This window comes from Lampetra planeri, chromosome 8, assembly GCF_965212315.1.
Source record: "Lampetra planeri chromosome 8, kcLamPlan1.2.h2, whole genome shotgun sequence".
NCBI lineage: Eukaryota > Metazoa > Chordata > Hyperoartia > Petromyzontiformes > Petromyzontidae > Lampetra > Lampetra planeri.
Genome location: NC_136114.1, coordinates 13,047,813 through 13,065,153, shown reverse-complemented (window position 1 = coordinate 13,065,153; position 17,341 = coordinate 13,047,813). Strand labels below are relative to the sequence as shown.

General features: G+C 47.0%; 1 protein-coding gene across 2 annotated transcripts in view; it reads right to left on the bottom strand.

The window, feature by feature from the left end:
• Nucleotides 1-596: 596 nt before the first annotated feature.
• The window catches only part of KIAA0930 (KIAA0930 ortholog), a 34,125-nt gene continuing 17,380 nt past the window's right edge, over nt 597-17,341 (bottom strand). For both annotated transcript variants that reach the window (XM_078597083.1, XM_078597084.1), the window contains exons 3-10: nt 15,234-15,332; nt 14,621-14,698; nt 9,161-9,262; nt 6,481-6,621; nt 4,857-5,156; nt 4,121-4,295; nt 2,837-2,992; nt 597-1,499 (exon numbers count right to left, since the gene is read on the bottom strand). In XM_078597083.1, coding sequence (XP_078453209.1) covers nt 1,459-1,499; nt 2,837-2,992; nt 4,121-4,295; nt 4,857-5,156; nt 6,481-6,621; nt 9,161-9,262; nt 14,621-14,698; nt 15,234-15,332 — 1,092 coding nt within the window. In that variant the 3' untranslated portion in view covers nt 597-1,458. The remainder of the gene's footprint in view (nt 1,500-2,836; nt 2,993-4,120; nt 4,296-4,856; nt 5,157-6,480; nt 6,622-9,160; nt 9,263-14,620; nt 14,699-15,233; nt 15,333-17,341) is intronic.

The following is a 17,341-nucleotide window of genomic DNA, read 5'->3' as shown; positions in this document are numbered from 1 at the left end:
ACCAGCGGTATCCGTTTTACCTCGTGGGATGTAAAACTAATTAACGGTACATTTCACAAAAAAAACTTTATAATTTAATAGAATTTTCGAGGCTGGTGATTAGAAAGATCAGGTAGCACCTATCCCCTTTCAAATAAATAACGTGTTTTAAGACAATTCCTATAGTATATTGTCAATACGTAGCGTCGACACAAAAAACCAAACGACCTTTTCATTACAAAAATGAATCAACCAAGGACTGTATAATTTAACAATTTTAGCCGCTTTCTTTCCAGCATGTGCTAAGTTTTACGGAATTTATTTTAAATTGGGAACATTTCACTTGCATCATTTTGAGGCCTGCGCAGTTGTGCATGCGGCTTCAGTATTGTGATGAGTCAACTACCTTTGAAGTTACTACCACAAAAAAATGGTCCCGTCAGAATGCAATGATAGATCCAGGGCAGAAATATTAGACCGGTAAGGGGCTATCCATTTAGTACGTACGCATGGAGGGGGGAGGGGGGGTTAACCTAAATGCGTACGGGGGGGGGGGGGGGGGCTCTACTGAAAATGTGCGTACGCACGCATAGGAAATGGGGGGGGGGTTTGGGGGGGGGTGAAGCCTCGATTATAATTTGTCTACATTGGCCTTCAAATGAGTTAGATAGTCCGGCGGGGTGGACTATCTGTTTGCTTAACCACGTTAATATTATTAATCCTTGATCGTTTCTGCGTGGATTAAATATCGGTCGTTCTGGGATTGGGGGGGGGGGGGTGCGTCAGGCGTACGTTTGCAGGTGGGGGGGTATAAAAAGTACGCGTAAGTACAGGGAGGGGGGGGGTAAAATTTGGACAGATTTTTGCTTATGTAATAAATGGATGGCCACTAATGCTGATGAAGCCTATTTTTATTTTAATTATGTAACTCATAAAAAAAACCACTGATGCAGCGCAAAAAACATTTTTAAGAAACATCTTCAACATATTCAAAGTTGCTGTTCTTCACATTAATCTTGTCATTTGTATGAATGCGTCAGCCGTTTGCTCACCGTCATCCAACTACTGTATAATGATCACAAACGTAACCCTGCAAGAACAATTGTGACCACTGCTTAAAAAAAGGTGTCACAAATTTTCTACTTTTAATAGCAAATGTTTTTTTTGTGTGTGTTGGTTCTAAAAAGAGTTTTATCCAAAGCTTCCCAGTAGTTCTTGCGGAAAGAGCGAGGGTTTATGCAATAGAAAGGCAGCCACTCCTTGGCTGCACAGTGGGTCCCTGCACCATCGAGGCGATGCCCAGAAGCAGCTGTCCGCTTGCCAGTGCATTGTCGGTGGCCGAGTGTGTAAGCCAGCACAGTGGAGGAGGCACTTGGGTCTGTAGGAGGCTGGCTCAACCCAATGTCTTAAGTTTCCCTTCATATCTTCTCGATCCCATCTTTTGGGCTGGTCCAAAAGATCCGGCTTTTTTTTTTTGGTTTACACCATGAGAATAGCCTTTTGTCTCACCTCCAGGATGTCTGGGGAAAGAGTTGCAACAGACATTTGTGCAGTGCGCACAGGTTCAATACAAATGCATGTTTGCCTGACCCATATACAGAATTTATCTTGTTTGTCAAATTGCAGGATCCCACCCAAGACTGCCCTCATTATGCGATAGAAATTATTACACGTAGATAGAAAAATAATAGATCACGACGTTTCGATCGCAACACAAGCAATCGTCATCAGGTGGGACAACCACAACAAGAAAAAACTGCTGAAGTAGCCTACTTCAGAGTATGGATTCCTGCAGTCACGAAAGCTTCAAATCAAGATTGATACATATAATTATTCAGAGTGTTATTATATTTATCTAGGAAAGCCTCACCGAGTCCCGTGACTGTTTCAGGAGGATACTGCCAATTTTTTTGCGAAGGGAGACGATTGCTATGTATAATCCCAAATGAGTAAATTGTGAGCAATTTTTCATATTTGGACCATGACGCTGGTGTACAATTGCGTATGAAATGAAGGGATATTTAACATCCACTGCAGATGACGAGTATCGATACGGTGCGAACTACCTCGCCTGCTACGCGGGTCGTAGGTTCGACCCAGACCCCTGCAAATTTTGAGTTTGCATCTCTCCCCGTGGTCGCGTGGATTTTTCTCCGGGTCCTCCGGTTTTTCCCTCCATATTTAGAAACGTGTGTTCAGGGTATTTGGCTGATATAAATTTGCACGTGATAAGCCACTTTGTTGAGCTATCATTTGTGGCCAGGTCACTTCTGAAAAAGAGCTGTATAGCTCAGTGGGGCCATACCTAGTAAAATTAAAAGTTATTAAATCCTTTATATTACGTTCACTTGCTTGCTTGCTTGCGCGCTTACGACCGTGCAAATCTTTCAGTCATTTTTTAACCCACTTCCCGTGATCCAATCGAACTGACATTTTGCACACAGACTAGTTGTGCGTGACAATTTATTTTCGTGAAATTTTTTTTCCAAAATTTTACACTTTTAGGTAAAAATAAATTATATTTAATTACCAATTGCTTAATGGTGGCAGGCAATCATCTGACCCATAGGTGGCAGCCATCTCAAGCCAGAGGACGAGAGGACTCTAGCCGCCACGCATATAAGGGATTTATAGTGAAAAACTTTGTTTTTACGGGTTAATTTTTTTTAGTATTAATCAGGGCGGCCACCCGTTCAGAGCCGCGAAAACCAACTCAACAAGCAGCGAACGCGCTACCGCTGGGCCGCATCACCGCTCGACATATCCACCCCGGTTATTTTGAGGGCGCGCTGCGTTTGTTTGCTCAAGAGACGGACAAGTAAACAGCATGGGGCAAAAGTGGCACGGCCCCACTGACCTGCGATGATGTGGTGCCAGGGCAGCATGACGTAGGTGAGGTGTGCGTACAGCATGTAGCTCTCCTCCGGCTGGTCCAGCCGCAGCCAGGAGCCTACGAGCGAGCGGCTCGTGCCCGACAGCGAGCGCGAGCGCAGGTTCGTGCCGCTCTTCCCATCTGACCGCGTTCCCACACAACCACGGACGCGATGAAACCCACCCACATGAGCACGCACAACACAAATATTCCCCCGTATGGGCTTAACAGAATGTTGGGGCAAGTGCTGTTCGCGAGCACCTATGAATGGGCGGCACGGCACACGAGGGGGTGGGGTGGCCAGCACCACGTCCAGCTGCCTTTGTCTCCCCAGTGGCAATGTTTACACATTACACCAAGTACTCATTTTAGGCCGAGTCGACCTAGGGGAGGCTCAGGACCGGCTCAGTTAATTGTTACGGATGTTGACCGTGAACGGTAATCGAACTCGGGTCACCGGTTTCGTAACGCAGTGCGCTAATTGCTGCACTACCGCTCCCCACATGCGCACGCACAACGTGCACAAACACACACGGATACACCAGTATGCCTGGATTGACTGGTGGGGTAAGTGCCGTGAAGGACAAATGCTGTACTCGGTGCTTAATTTCAGCCTCATTTTGTACTCGTAATGTACGTAAATCTGTTCACATGGTCATACAAATATACTGTTCATTAATAAAGGTTATAGTCAGAAAACAATTTTAAATGCAAATTTCTCTAAACGGACAAATCGTTGTTCGATCGCAGACCCGGAGGCGAGATGAGGCGTAGCTTATACGCCAGTGGTAGTGCCTTACGCCAATAATCCCTTCAGCAAGCCAGCCGAACGGCGTTCCAGGAAAGTGAGAAATTACGCCCTGGCCGTACTTTAGGACGTCAGAGCACATGACGTGGTGGTGGTGGTGATGAGTGCCATCACCATGCACACATCGCCAAGTTAGTCTCTTCACTGCTCATGCTGGTACCAGGTGCTAATTATTGGCTAGTTTGACTGAAGCGAGGCCAAGGACAGGTTCACATAACCAACTGGCACAGACGCTGCCCAGAGCTGGGAATCGAGCCCACTTGGCTTCCATTGCACAGTGGCGCTAACTGTTGTTCCCACCGCTCCACCCCAAATATACAAATGACATGAATAATAAATAGCCACTGACATATTGTCCGGTTTGTGCTTCTCTCAGCGCGTAACTTGGAAACCCAGTGTACTTTCACGCGGCGTAAAAATGCAAGTGCGTGGAAGCTGGACGACACGGTGCTTTCCTGTACCCGGATACTCCTCCGTGTCGGAGCCCTCGTAGCGCTTGAAGAAATCCTCGCTGTCGTTGGCCGAGTGCGACTTCTTCAGCTCCTTCTGCTCGGCGGGGCGCTTCCTCCGCAGTGACGGCGAGTAGAAGGTGGGACGCGGCCGCTCGGGCGTCGGGGGCTGGCTGACGGACGCCACCTAAGCCACGGGGGGCAAGCCAGACCCACCGTGGAAACGACTCGGATTCAGCACGTGCCCGCTTTTCCATTGTACAAACGAGCAGGGTCGTTTTTCCACTGCAGAGACCGAAGCCGTGCCCGTTGATGTTGCATGCAGAAAATGAGTCGAGAAGGAAATAAGAAAATGGGAAAGAAGGCGAGAGCGGTGCCGCCTGTGCTTGACAAGCGGACAGTAAATGACATTAACAGATGGCTTGGAAGTGTTGTCAGAAGAGGGAAAATCCGCGTTGGAAGCAAGATGACGACCATGGAAGCACCTGGGCCGAGGACTGGAGAGGAGATGCAGAAATGGTCCAGGACAGGAACGAGCGGAGAGAGAGGACCCGGAAGGCAGATGCCACATGAGCAGGGAAAATGCCACGAACAAGAATCTCGTAGATTCCATATCGCTAGTGGCAGTGGTGTGTGGGTGGTGTGTGGGTGATGTGCAGTGTTTGAGTGGTGCGTGATCGGTGTGTGTTTAGTGGTGTGCGCTGCACAGTGCCCATCCGCTCGGCGTGCGGTGTGCCGTGTTGCCCACCCGCTCAGCGTGCGCTCGGAAACAGCTGGTGGAGACGCCCCCCAGACCTCCTCGGTGACGTCTGCCGCCGCCACCGCCTCCTCCTCCTCTCCCCCGTTCCTCATCATCGTCGTCCTCGTCATCGTCTTCCTCGTCGTTCTCGCCATCGACGTCATCCCCGGGAGACTCCAGCTCCACGCGGCTCACGGCCATCTCTGCGTGACCTTTGCCCTGCGGCCCCTTCATCCGCACAAACTCCACGCTGCTGTACTTGTAGAAGCCGAACGACATCTTCTGCGCCATCTTGGCAGCCATGCTCACCTGCAAGAAGGCAGACGAGTGGGTGAGATCTCCTTGCACGCAGTGGGTTATAGTGAAATGAGAGGTGCAGCAAATTCAGATTTGAGACTTTTACAATCAGGCAATGCACCCCCCCCCCCCACCGCAGGGATTAAATGAAAAGTCACAATCCAGCGTCGTGACGCAATTCAAGAATTTCTTCTTTCACGTCTCGTTTTTTACCATCACGTTTGTATTGTTTTTCGCGTGTTTTTCTCTCATGCAGTTTCATACTTTGCAACAGGTATCAAGGATTATGAATTGGACGAAAACATCTTAATATATAGAGGACTGCAAAGCTTTGGCAACTGTTGATGCCGGCTCACCGCCTGGCTGCTGCATTCTAGCTTTGTCTGTGGCTCCTCAGCGATTTCAGATGCAATTTTGCACGAATGACGACAATATGTCTGTAAACTCTATTATTTACACACGTTGTAAATAATAGATTTTCACATGTATGACTTAATGCACGTATTATAAGCTTACGACTCAATATTGCTTGATGAATCATTGCAATAGGATGATACGTCGCAATCAGTTTCCGTATTTTTTTTATACTTTCTGTTTAAAATGTATCCTGTCATGCAACGGATAATTATTCAACACCGCGCGCACATTTCAAAGTACAGACAACATCATTATTCAACGGGTGACGCATCACTCCGACGATACATTAAAAGCCCCTTTGGCTTGGGTACTCATCTATCGTAATTGAGGCTTTTATGGGTAAACAAATAACATTACAATCCATACGAATACGTTCTGTTCATTTAAAGAAAGCCCACGGCATGTTTTGTACGCTGTGACGTAACACGCTTGGCGAAATTTTTTGGTTTTATTTCATAAATATATTCTGGAAATCAATAAGTGACAAACATAGCACGCACATGGTAAATATGTGATACAATAGGGCACTTAACACGATACCGAAGCATCTTGAGAATTTTTCATATTCCTGTGTTAATGCCCAAAACTCAGATAGACAAAGGCATGTTTACAATTTTCAGGGTTCAGTGTTAATGCCCGAGGCTTGGACAGCAAGGCGAAGGAACTTTAAGGCTTAACAGTCAGCGTTAATGCACGAGATTCAGCCAGCCAGACTATGGCACCTTCAGAACTCTTAAGAGGTCAGCGTTAATGCTGGAGGCTCAGAGATATCGGTATGTATGTTGGACTTCATTCATACTGTACGTAGCCAACCGTGCTAATCGTAGGTATGAGAGTGGCACAGATATGGGGGAATAGGTGGGGGGGGGGGGTGGAACAGCCAACAATGAATCAATTCACAAATTATCAAATCACTCACTCGGTTGTCGTAGACTTTGCGCAGCGCCTCGTAACGGATGGAGCCCTGGAAGATGACCCGCTGGAAACTGCTGTGCTTGTCGCTGGCCACCAGCTCCACGCAAACCATCTCCCCCTCCTCCAGCGTCATGTCCCCGAAAACCTACGAAGGAGCACGTGCCACCCGTCGTCACACGGCGTGCATGCCCCGACAGCCCCTCGCTCGCCACAAGGGAGGTCGCGGCGGGCGGGGGGGGAGATGGCGGTGGCCGTAAGGAGCATGGCCGTGCAGGGTGTGACATCACTCACAGGCGGATGTGCACAACTGTTTTTGTTTTCCAAATTATGTACAGAATCAGAATATTTATACTGGAGGAATCCGATAAGCCATAAGGTTCTTTTTCACAGATGTACAGTAGTTCACATATGTCGAGTACAATTGTATTGTCGGTGCCGTGTCATCGGACTAAGGAATTTCCGATAGGATTCGTCGTAGCAAACGGTAAGCACTGCCTTGTTGGAAAACGGCCCTGAAGGACGATGTCACAGAACTGCTTTTTAAGCTCCTTCCAAACATCTCTTATGTCCACACCCGTATACCATATTCTATCAACATGCCCTCCAAAAGTGTTTGTCGCAAGACGAAATAATATTTTTGTTAAATTCTCAGAGCTGGAATATACAGAAGGAAATAAATACATAATTTATTCACGATTGTTTTTGTATTCGTGTGTGATTGAGCTGAACTTCAAAAAACAGTTTAATCATTGTGGCTACCTGAATTTGAACCCAGGTTCTCAGTGGTTGCCGGCTCTGTGTCTTGACACGGTATTACCCCAAAGTGCTGCTCAGCCAAGCTGAGCAGGCAAACACGGGACTCGGGCGTCGTTACCAGCAGGTTACACCTCCAAGACGGCTCGCAGGACGATCTATCTTTGTAAAACACACAGTTGCCTTGCAATGGCCGTAAAACACCATCCCCTGAAGATTGGCTAAGAGCTCTAAATAAAATAACGAGTTGGATGGGAGTTGGTGGTGACTTACTATTGCGGAGGTAGTGGGGGTGAGGAATGGGGGGGGGGGGAAGCCACCTATTTTGGCTGTAAATCCCACAGCCAAGGATATGTCAGCTCAGCTCTTTTTTTGTACAGCAATTACCAAAGAGGGTTGTAAATCTCGCACACGCTGGCCGGCCTCCAGGTGCCCGTTGTGTGTGCGTCATATTACACGGCGAAGCACGGCGCAATTCCGATGGCCGGTCCCCCCTTTTCTCTTCCTGCTTACCGCAAGCGCCGCCGCGCTCTAAAAAACATTTTTTTTTATTTTACCAGGTCAGGCCCCACTGAGCCTGTATAGATTCGTTTTCAGAAGCGACCTGGCCAACAAATTACGGCTCAACGCAAAGGCTTATCATCACGTGGAAATGCACAGCAGTAAGCCAGATACTCTAAACGCACGTGGATTCCAAATGTGGAGGGGAAAAACCGGAGGACTCAGAGAAAAATCCACGTGACCACAGAGGGGAGGGGGCGGGGGGAAACACTCAAGTGCGGCTTCACTGTCGCTCCGCAGCCCGGCCTGGATTGGGCGCCCCGACGCGGTGCATCGCGGGCGGCGGCGGGGGGGGCCGACGGCTGTCACGCCGCAATCGACGCGAGCGGCGCAATGCCCACGGAGAAGACCCTTGGCGGGAGCACGCTTCACTTTGTTTCGCGCGGGGAGGAAACGTAACACCGATCTGCTGCTCGTCACCAGCACCTTCCGATATTAAGGGGCGCTATGCACTTTTACATCCTACAGATTAAAAAACTAATTTCCTTAGAACTTCTTGCGTTTAGTTTGTTGTCTTTCACCCTGCACCTCCGATTAGCACGGCCCGAGCATCTCTCTCCAGCAATGTTGCGGTTGTAAACTAAGAGGTTGCGGTTGTAAACTAAGAGGTCGCGCTACCTACCATCCGGAATTTCCCTCCCCCAGGCCATCTGTGGTGTAAAAACTCCCTGTCCCTGTTGCTCAAGTCCAGACTCAAGACTTTTATCTTCTCCAATGACCGTCTCCTGAACATGAAGTGCCTTCAAACGCACCTAACCTTAAAAGCATAAACATACGCCTCCCTTTTCAAGGTTGCTTGTGATGCACACGTTCCACCATTTATACGGGGTTTGAGATGTAGTTGCATATGGATGCTCGATCCAAATTGTATTACAAACTAAGAGCACAACAGAAAATCCTTTTGTACCATAACCACGACGACTGGGCATCAGCTCTAAGAAACACACATGTGCAGTGCAGAAGCCACTTTCGTTTACCAGCAGTGGCTGTGCTTTTAATCTTGGGGCGAAAGTCTCGGCGGTGCCTTGTTCTCACAAAAACCTTCACACTTTCATCACTGGCATTGTGAAATTGCATAAGCACGTGGGCTCATTTTCACTGCTGAAAAGCTGACGGGAGAGAAATGGACTTAAGTCACTGGCGAAATGGCGGTGCATTGGCCTCAGGGGAGAAACATTTCTGATGCGAGGCACAAGTACAGATGCATTGCACCCTTTCCACCCGGGGTCACCTTCCAACGCCTCTGCTACAGCTTTGTCCACACCCGTCCCTTTCGCAATCGCAACCGCCAAAGTGCGGGCAAGCAGCACACGTTTGAAATTTGCGCAGCGTAATGAGTCGGCCGACGACCTCCTCGCGAAGAGGCGCACCTCATCAAAGTTATCGATCATGAAGAATATGTTGGGGTAGCTCATCTCCGATTGCTCGCCCTTGCTGTCCATCCTGTGTTTGCTTGGCGAGGCGAAAACTCGCTGGAACAGAAACACAAAAAGACACACGTACAGCGCAGCTGCTTACGTAACAGTAAATGCGGTAATTAGTTTAGTACGCGCATCGATTTATGTTGTTATGCGCGCACACAAAAGAATTCAGCGCCACCAGGCATCAGCCTTCAAATAAATGGTAAAAATAAAGGACGAGTCAGAGTAAGGTAGGCAATCGAGATGCGTCGTGTTAAGACGGTGAAGCGATGCAATATCACTTCAACAAATAGCCACATCCGTGCCAGATTAATAATACATGCAATGAAATCGTAGCAAGGAAATACTTTAGCCACTATCTTTCCATTTAAATTGTTTAGCTCAATGGCCAATCGCTGGAGCATAAGTTAATTAGATCAATGTTACACCATTACAGGGTAGGTTTTAATAAATTAATTTTATGATGCGCATATGCTTTGAAAAAAATGATTGCAAACGGCCCATTAGCATCTGCCCAACAGCATCTTAACACCGGGCTACATTATGACAGCGGGCCTGTGTCCTTTTGTCGTCGAGGAATTCAAGAAACGTATTAACGCATATCTACTGCATATTCAAATGTGCCATTTGTTGCTAGCCGCTCGGCATTTTGGGTGTTTGGGCCTGTACGCTGCAACCACGATAAAGAAAAAAAATTGCAGAACCAACAGTGGCATCGTCATTGGCAGCATCAGTCTCCCCCAGATTTCATCAGACCCGTAATCTCCGTGGCGAAATGTGAACTCCCTCGCCTGGTATGTAGGAGGTTGTGGGCTCAATCCCGACCCCGACGCCTGTATATTTGGAGTTTGCATGTTCTCCCCCTGGTCGCGTGGATTTCTCGTCGGGTCCTCCGGTTTTCCCCTCTACATTTATAAACAAGCGTTTAAAGTGGTAAGCCACTTCGCCAAGCTATCATCTGTGGCCAGGTCGCTTCTTGAAAAAGAGCCATTCAGCTCAGTGGGCCTCTTACCTGGCAAAATAAAAAATTGTTTATAGTTCATCATATTTTATGGTTTAAGTTCACACCAGATCAAGGGCTCGCAGTCGCTGCAGCAGCGGCGCACACAGCTCGTGCCAGAGCGACACCACGCACTCTGCGTTCGGGGGGGGGGGGCTGCCATCTGCTCTTCCTCTCTCGGCAGGGCGCGCATGGTTCAAGGTGCCGTGGCAGGCTGGAGGGAATGGGGGGGGGACACGCTGCTTGGTGCGCTCGTTTACAGGAAGCGGTCCCCTATCTGCCGCCAGTCAGGCGCCCGCATCCGCCCGGCAGGCGAGTCCAGGCTCTGCGGGCTGAGCATTAAAGCTCTTTCGTCATACGTGAAGCATTGCCCTGCGAGTTATTTGGGGCCCAGTACCATTAACGCATGTCTATTATGGCAATGGGTGGACCGGCGGAGGCTCTTAACGGCACTGTAAGAGAGACAGTGAGAGCGGCAAGTGTCTCCGTTGACGAGGAATGTGGCGATTAATTCACGTCGGTCAACTGTCACGATATGGGTTCGCGAATACGATTAAAACATGCTGTGTCCTTTTTTTGCATCTAATTTTTATCCTTGAATAAACTGCGCGCTTTATTTGTACAGTTTTGCTGCGTACACATCTGCTTCTGCTTTGCATATAAATTGGATGCGCGATAAATAATGTATTTTCGTGCCCGTAATTTTATGCATGCATCGCGAGCTTTAGAATCGAACGTTAATGCGGGGACGGACGCGTCATTACGCGCGCAACGTTTACCGATCCTCTACGGCAGGTCGAGCACTGCAAACTCCAGCTCGCACATGTCGCTAGTGCAAGGTATCGGCATTGCCCTGCCAGGGATAGTTCAATGGTTTAGTGACTCGGCCATAAATCGCACTCCCACATCAGACGGTTAATGCACATCCGGACGCAAACACACAATCCAGCGGGGTGGATTGTGATAAAAAAAAACATTTAAAAATACCACTTCAACTTGTGGGAAATACAACTCGCGTACAAAACAAAATGAAACATCAGATGCGTTTTTTTCTCTTCCCACCTGCGAAACAAAGGATTAATTTTTGTTCAGTGACACTCAACACTGTCACCCTCTCCCCCCGACAAAGATCCCCCGTATAGCAAGTGCTGTTAGCGAGCACCTATGAAGGCCCGTACTCATTTGAGGTTGAGTCGATCTAGGGGAGGCCCAGGACCCGTTCAAATAATAATCGTCACCGGTGTTGGCCATGAGCGGGAATCAAACTCGGGTCGCCAGGTTCATAGCGCAGCGCGCTAACCGCGACACGACCGCTCCTCACTCTACACAACCGCTTTCCTCTCCCCTGCCTGCATTTAGTGAGCTGCTGGAGGTGGGATGATGACGAGTCGAATTAGATTAGAAACTCCGCTTGTGATCCCTCTTCCCAAGCGACCCTCCTGCCGCCCACGCAGCCGGGTTGCTATGGCAACACCATCTGAACCTCAAGCCGGTGCCCAATCACAGGCGAGCGAGCGCGCACACACCACACACAGCAGTGGCATTTCCAGCGTATTCTGCTTCTAAACCCTGGGAAACAAATTTACACGCTTGCCATTGTTACTCAAAAAGGAGTTGCGTTATATACAAACCAAAAAGACATTTGAAACGTAGTCAAACGGTGAAAAAAAAATAGTGTGTGTTTTTTTTACGTTAAACGTCTCTTATCAACGTGCTATGAATCCAATCACGTTGACTGTTCTGTGGAGGTGAAGAATGAGAATGTGTAATAGATAGAGAAACATTGTGAACCAGTGATTGCCGGAGAAGCCTTGCGTATGGCTGTGGGCCACTGATATATAATTTATTTCCATAAATATTTTATCACAGGAAACGCTCGACTCTCAAGCCATAGAAATTGGGTAAGCGTCTCAAGATAATGGGATTTCCCTCAGGAATTGCAACAAAAAATGGAGGCGTTGTTAAAAAACAGACGGGCGCTTAATCAGCCATCTTTCAATTATGGAATGTGCAATTTTACCTAGTCATTAATTTGATTAACAAAAAATAATTCAACTGCAAAATCAAAGTTTTTTGTTTGGGTACGTTATTAATCGAGTTCATCTCATGAAAATGTCCAGTAGTTCACAAGACAACATTGTTTTCTTTAAATGTTATTATTTTTAGAAGAATACTGTACTTTCTAGCAGGACTTGTGATAATACATTAACTTAACTATTCTAGACCTAAAAGCCTGATTAGTAGGCCTTTAAACATTCAGCTGCCCGGTGATTCCACCAGCTGTTACGATTCGGGAGTCACAATTCCAAGCAGTAATCTATCCTTTTGCAATACTCCCCACCCGCACCTCCGCCTCTGATCTCGAAACCTGATGGGGTTCACCAATGATTACGTCATCATGCACTATTTAAGACCGGAAGCAGGTGGATGGCTTCACTATTCTGGAAAATCGCACGAAGATGCTGGATGCAATTATCAGCGAAACGTCGTACTCAAATTCTAAATGTTGTGGATTCACTCTTCAAACACACCGGTGAGCTGAAGAAGTAACTAATTGGCGTTTTGTTAACGTGACACATTTTTTTACTGATTGGCCGTGTCGGGTGGTGGAGGGTTGCGACACCTTTATAATAACGCAAACGAAACCAAAAACCTTTACTATGAATAATACAGGTCGCGAAAGTCTACATGTTAAAGTGAGAACTGGTATTAACTCATAAATCGACGCATCATTTGGTACGCTTAATCAATAGCATGTAACGATTTCATACTTATAAGGTCGTGAAAGTCTACGTGTTAAAGTGAGAACTGGTATTAACTCCTAAATCGACGCATCATTTGGTACGCTTAATCAATAGCATGTAACGATTTCATACTTATAAGGTCGTGAAAGTCTACGTGTTAAAGTGAGAACTGGTATTAACTCATAAATCGACGTATCATTTGGTACACTTACTCAACAGCATGTAATGATTTCATACTTACAAGTAATGCTGCTTTGGTGTGTGCTGCTGAAATCACATGGCTTAGGGCAGACACAACGAGGGCTTTAAGCCAGACAATAGCCCATCACATGACTTCAGAGGTCACGCTAATACATCCCAATGCCATGTGGCATCACTAAAAATCCAGTCGATTGCGCACTTGATTAGTACTCAATTCACGCACCCAGGAAGTCCACGAACATTGGTTAAAATTCAAATTAAGAACACATTTGTTCTCCATCTCCTTTCTGCCGCCTCGTTGGAATGGTTTATCTTTTTTTTGCATCCTGTTTGTACAGTGTTGTTCACTCCACTGGCCTACATGAAGCATTCACCCATCGTTTGCATAGATTATAAAACTGCTGCTGCTGAAAGAAAAGAGGTTTACAGCAGAGAGGGCAAGGGCTACAAAAGCCAGACAAACAAGCCCATCATCTCAGGACTTTCAGAAGGTCACAGCAAAATTGCCCCATGCCATGTAGTACCTCTGAGAATCCAGTTGATTATGCACTTGATTAGAACTCGGGGAGCTTAACCTGCATCCGCAGATCAATAGCACTGCTTGAACCATTTGCACTCGTTGACTCCAGAGAGGAGGAGCAGCAGCAGCAGCACAACATTCCCATCCCCGGCAAAAAAGCCAAGGCGCCAAGCACAGCATCGTTCAATCGAGAGTGCCAGACTCAATAGCAAGTGGCAGACTTCATTAAACAGACATACAAAAATAACACGATAAAAGCTTGATCAAGACTTAACTGCTCACCTGGGGACAATCGTGCGTTTACTCAATCCGTAAGGACATCGTACAATTACCATTTATTAAACTGTCTGTATGAAATGGCATCTTAATTGCAGAAATTATGGCTGGCAGTCGGTCTCGGTTGCTCCTTGTCATGCCAAATAGGCCGCCTAATCGGCGAATTCGCATGCAGCTGGGTTGCGCTTTTTAAGTTTAAACTACATGTATCAAACTGTAATATGCACAGCCAAGAAAGGAAAACAGGACTCACAAATTGAGCCATTAATGACGAACAGGCTGCTCTGTGTAGCTTAGTCATGAAATTATTCACTTGCCATAGCGAACCGATTAATCGTCAGGATTTCAGGGTTGCGATAAAAAAAAAAATTTGTAATCACTAAAAATTTTACTCATTTATTTGTGTGGTTTGCATAATGTTATTCACACCATTCGCACCAAATGTAGCACGAGCGTAGCACTTGTGTACAAGACGTAAATAATTGACTCTTTCACTCATTCGAGTCGAGCGGCTGCAACAACCGATTCCAACCGACGAAGCGACGCACCGTTACACGCTTTGGCGCAAGTGTAAAAAGCACCCCGGCGCTTGTGTGGGCGCTCCCGAGTTTTATGCGAGCGTAATCGTCGTTCTGGCGATGTCCAACGACGCCTGATGACTCTCTCACCTGGGACTTTTTGTGGTGGATGTGAATGTCTCCGCCGTCCGGTCGGGTGCAGACGGCGCACGTGACCAGGTACTCGAACTGCAGCAGCGAGGAGCAGGCATAAGCGTTCGTGGTAAGACCGCACGGATACCGGCGCAGTGGTGCCACCATTCATTAGAAGAAAAATAAATCGCTCCCTCCCAAAAAACGAATAGCTTTTATCGTGAAGCTTCGTACCTAATCTGGGCATCATGGGCTGTCCTATATGGGTTTGAAGTTTAATTAGTAGGGAAATAGATGTAATGACGCTTAAACCTCAAGTTGGACACCCCAGGACACAGAATACATATGTGTGTGTATCTACAATATAATGTTTATGTTTAGTTTGATACAGCCAGGCGGTGAGCCCGCACTACCAACAACTGTACAAACTCTCCAGTCCTCTCCATATTAAGATGTTTTTAGCCAATTAATGAGTATTTATATATAAAAGCTATCGCCACTGCCAGAGAACAGCAGTGACGTTTGTTTACGTTCAGTTTTTTTTGCGTGTCCGTGCAATGTTTTCAAAGTATGCGGCGGCCAACTTAAACGTGCCTGGTTGTGAAAGTTTCACTGGATCTAATTTACGCACCCGCTGGAGGATGAGGTTTAAGTAAACAGTTTCTTCCCAATCGATGTCCGGATCTCCCAGACCCGGCAGCCTTCGGGAGTCCCTCCTGTACACCTCCACCTGTGGCGCAGACCAGACGGGAGACAGAAAAAGTCAATGTGATATTAGTCTTTGCACAACAGCACAGACGTAGACCGTTAGGCATGCCCTCCGGAGATGCGTGCCCTGTGCCGCATTAATAATGTGTTTGCCCGAGTTGACACCACCAAACACGCCTTCATTCGTTGAAACTTGGGTGGTGACATACCTCCTATAATCACCCAGGAATGTCCTTAACGCTCGTGACGTCACTCCACATCGACCATCCCCCCTCATTAATATTCATGAACAAGTGACATCCTCCAAATGGACACCCCCCCACCCCTCATTCATAATCATGAGCGGGTGACATCACTCCACATCAAACAGCCCCCCTCATTAATAAGCATGAACAAGTGACATCCTCCAAATGGACACCCCCCCCCCCCATTAATAATAATTAGCGGGTGACGTCACTCCACATGGGGGGGCGAGGCGCCTCCTCCCCCCTCCTCAGCGTCAACTTACAACCCTCACTACAAAGGCAGAACCCTCACGTCACGTGATCTCCGTAACGCTATTGAGACATACAATTAAAAAGGACGTCATGATGAACATGAACAAGGGATTATAACCTTAAAATTAAATATGTCTGTGTCACCGCGCCCTTACAAATTGCACACGCATTAATGCAATGAATATATCACGTCGCGGTCTGCTTTTCGTTTGCAAGTTTCAGATTTACTACAATACACCCGTCCTTGGACAGGCAAAAGGCTAGTCTGAATAATAATTTTCATCATCATCATCATCAACATCTGCAGCTACGATTAACTTACTGCTGAATGAAGGGCTCCGCAGACCATTGCCATGTCTCGTAATCGTACGACGCAATCATAACAGCGCCCAGTATTTTACTCGGAAAGCCTCACTTAAGTCTGATTGAGATTTTTACAGAATCGTTCTGCGTTGGTATGTTTGGCCAATTACATTTACGAGTGCTGTGCTTAGCATGTGGGAGGAAATCTGGGGGTAAATCAGGGGGTAGCTGGCTAAAACCCACGCTTAGAAAGGGGATTACACTCAAATAAATTCAAGAATCCAATCCTGTACTTTCATCTCCTGGCCAACTGGCATTCTCAGACTGTCTGCCTTCCAAATGCTAACCAGTCTCACTCTGCTTAGCTTCTGAGAACTGACTAAACTCGCACACTGAATATGATATTGTACCAGCACTTGCTATATGCCTGAGTGCATTATACAGCTGGCTAGCTTATAGCCAGCTTGGTACAATTTCATCCAAGTCAATAAAAAGTACACCGACGCAATATCAAAAGTTGGAAAAGTTTCCGTAATTTTTAGGAAAATTTTACATGCTGCTTTTTGCACCTCTTTGTCAATGCACTTCATAGATGAAGACCTCCCCATGTCGTATGGATCATGGCGGAGGGGGGGGGTGTTTGATCATACTTTACCATGCTGGTGAGTGTTGGTTGGTGAAGGGTGGGGAGGGGGTGTAGTGGCCAGATTGGTTCAGATATCATTCGCCATTGATGTTAGCTGTGGTTGGGAATCAAACTCAAGGCGCTAGCTTCCAGTTTCAGAGCACAGTGCAATAACCACTATACCAGTTTCCAATTTGAAAGTGCTTTTGAATATTTAAAACCAGCTCAATGCCCTCATCTCTCTTGAAAGCAACAAAACCATGTCAGTTCATCGGATTCTGTTGCAAAAGGATTCTTTATGCTGATCGAAATGAGGACTCCATCAATGTCACTATTAAAAAATACCATTCCTTAGTTCTGGCAAGTGCAAATTTTAAAAATTTCTCGTTACGACACTCCAGCTGAGTGTGAATACTTTAAAATAGTGCCGATTTTAAATTCAAGTCGTCCGGCTTAGAAATGCAGGACAGGACCAGGTGTGCTGAATTTAAATTGAACAACTCCAAAAGGAGACGGAGTTCTGACAGCTCGGCGGTTCATCCCATAATTCCATCTACTTCTTACCGCCACCCCACCCCCCCCCCCTGACGCCCCCTCCCCGCAACA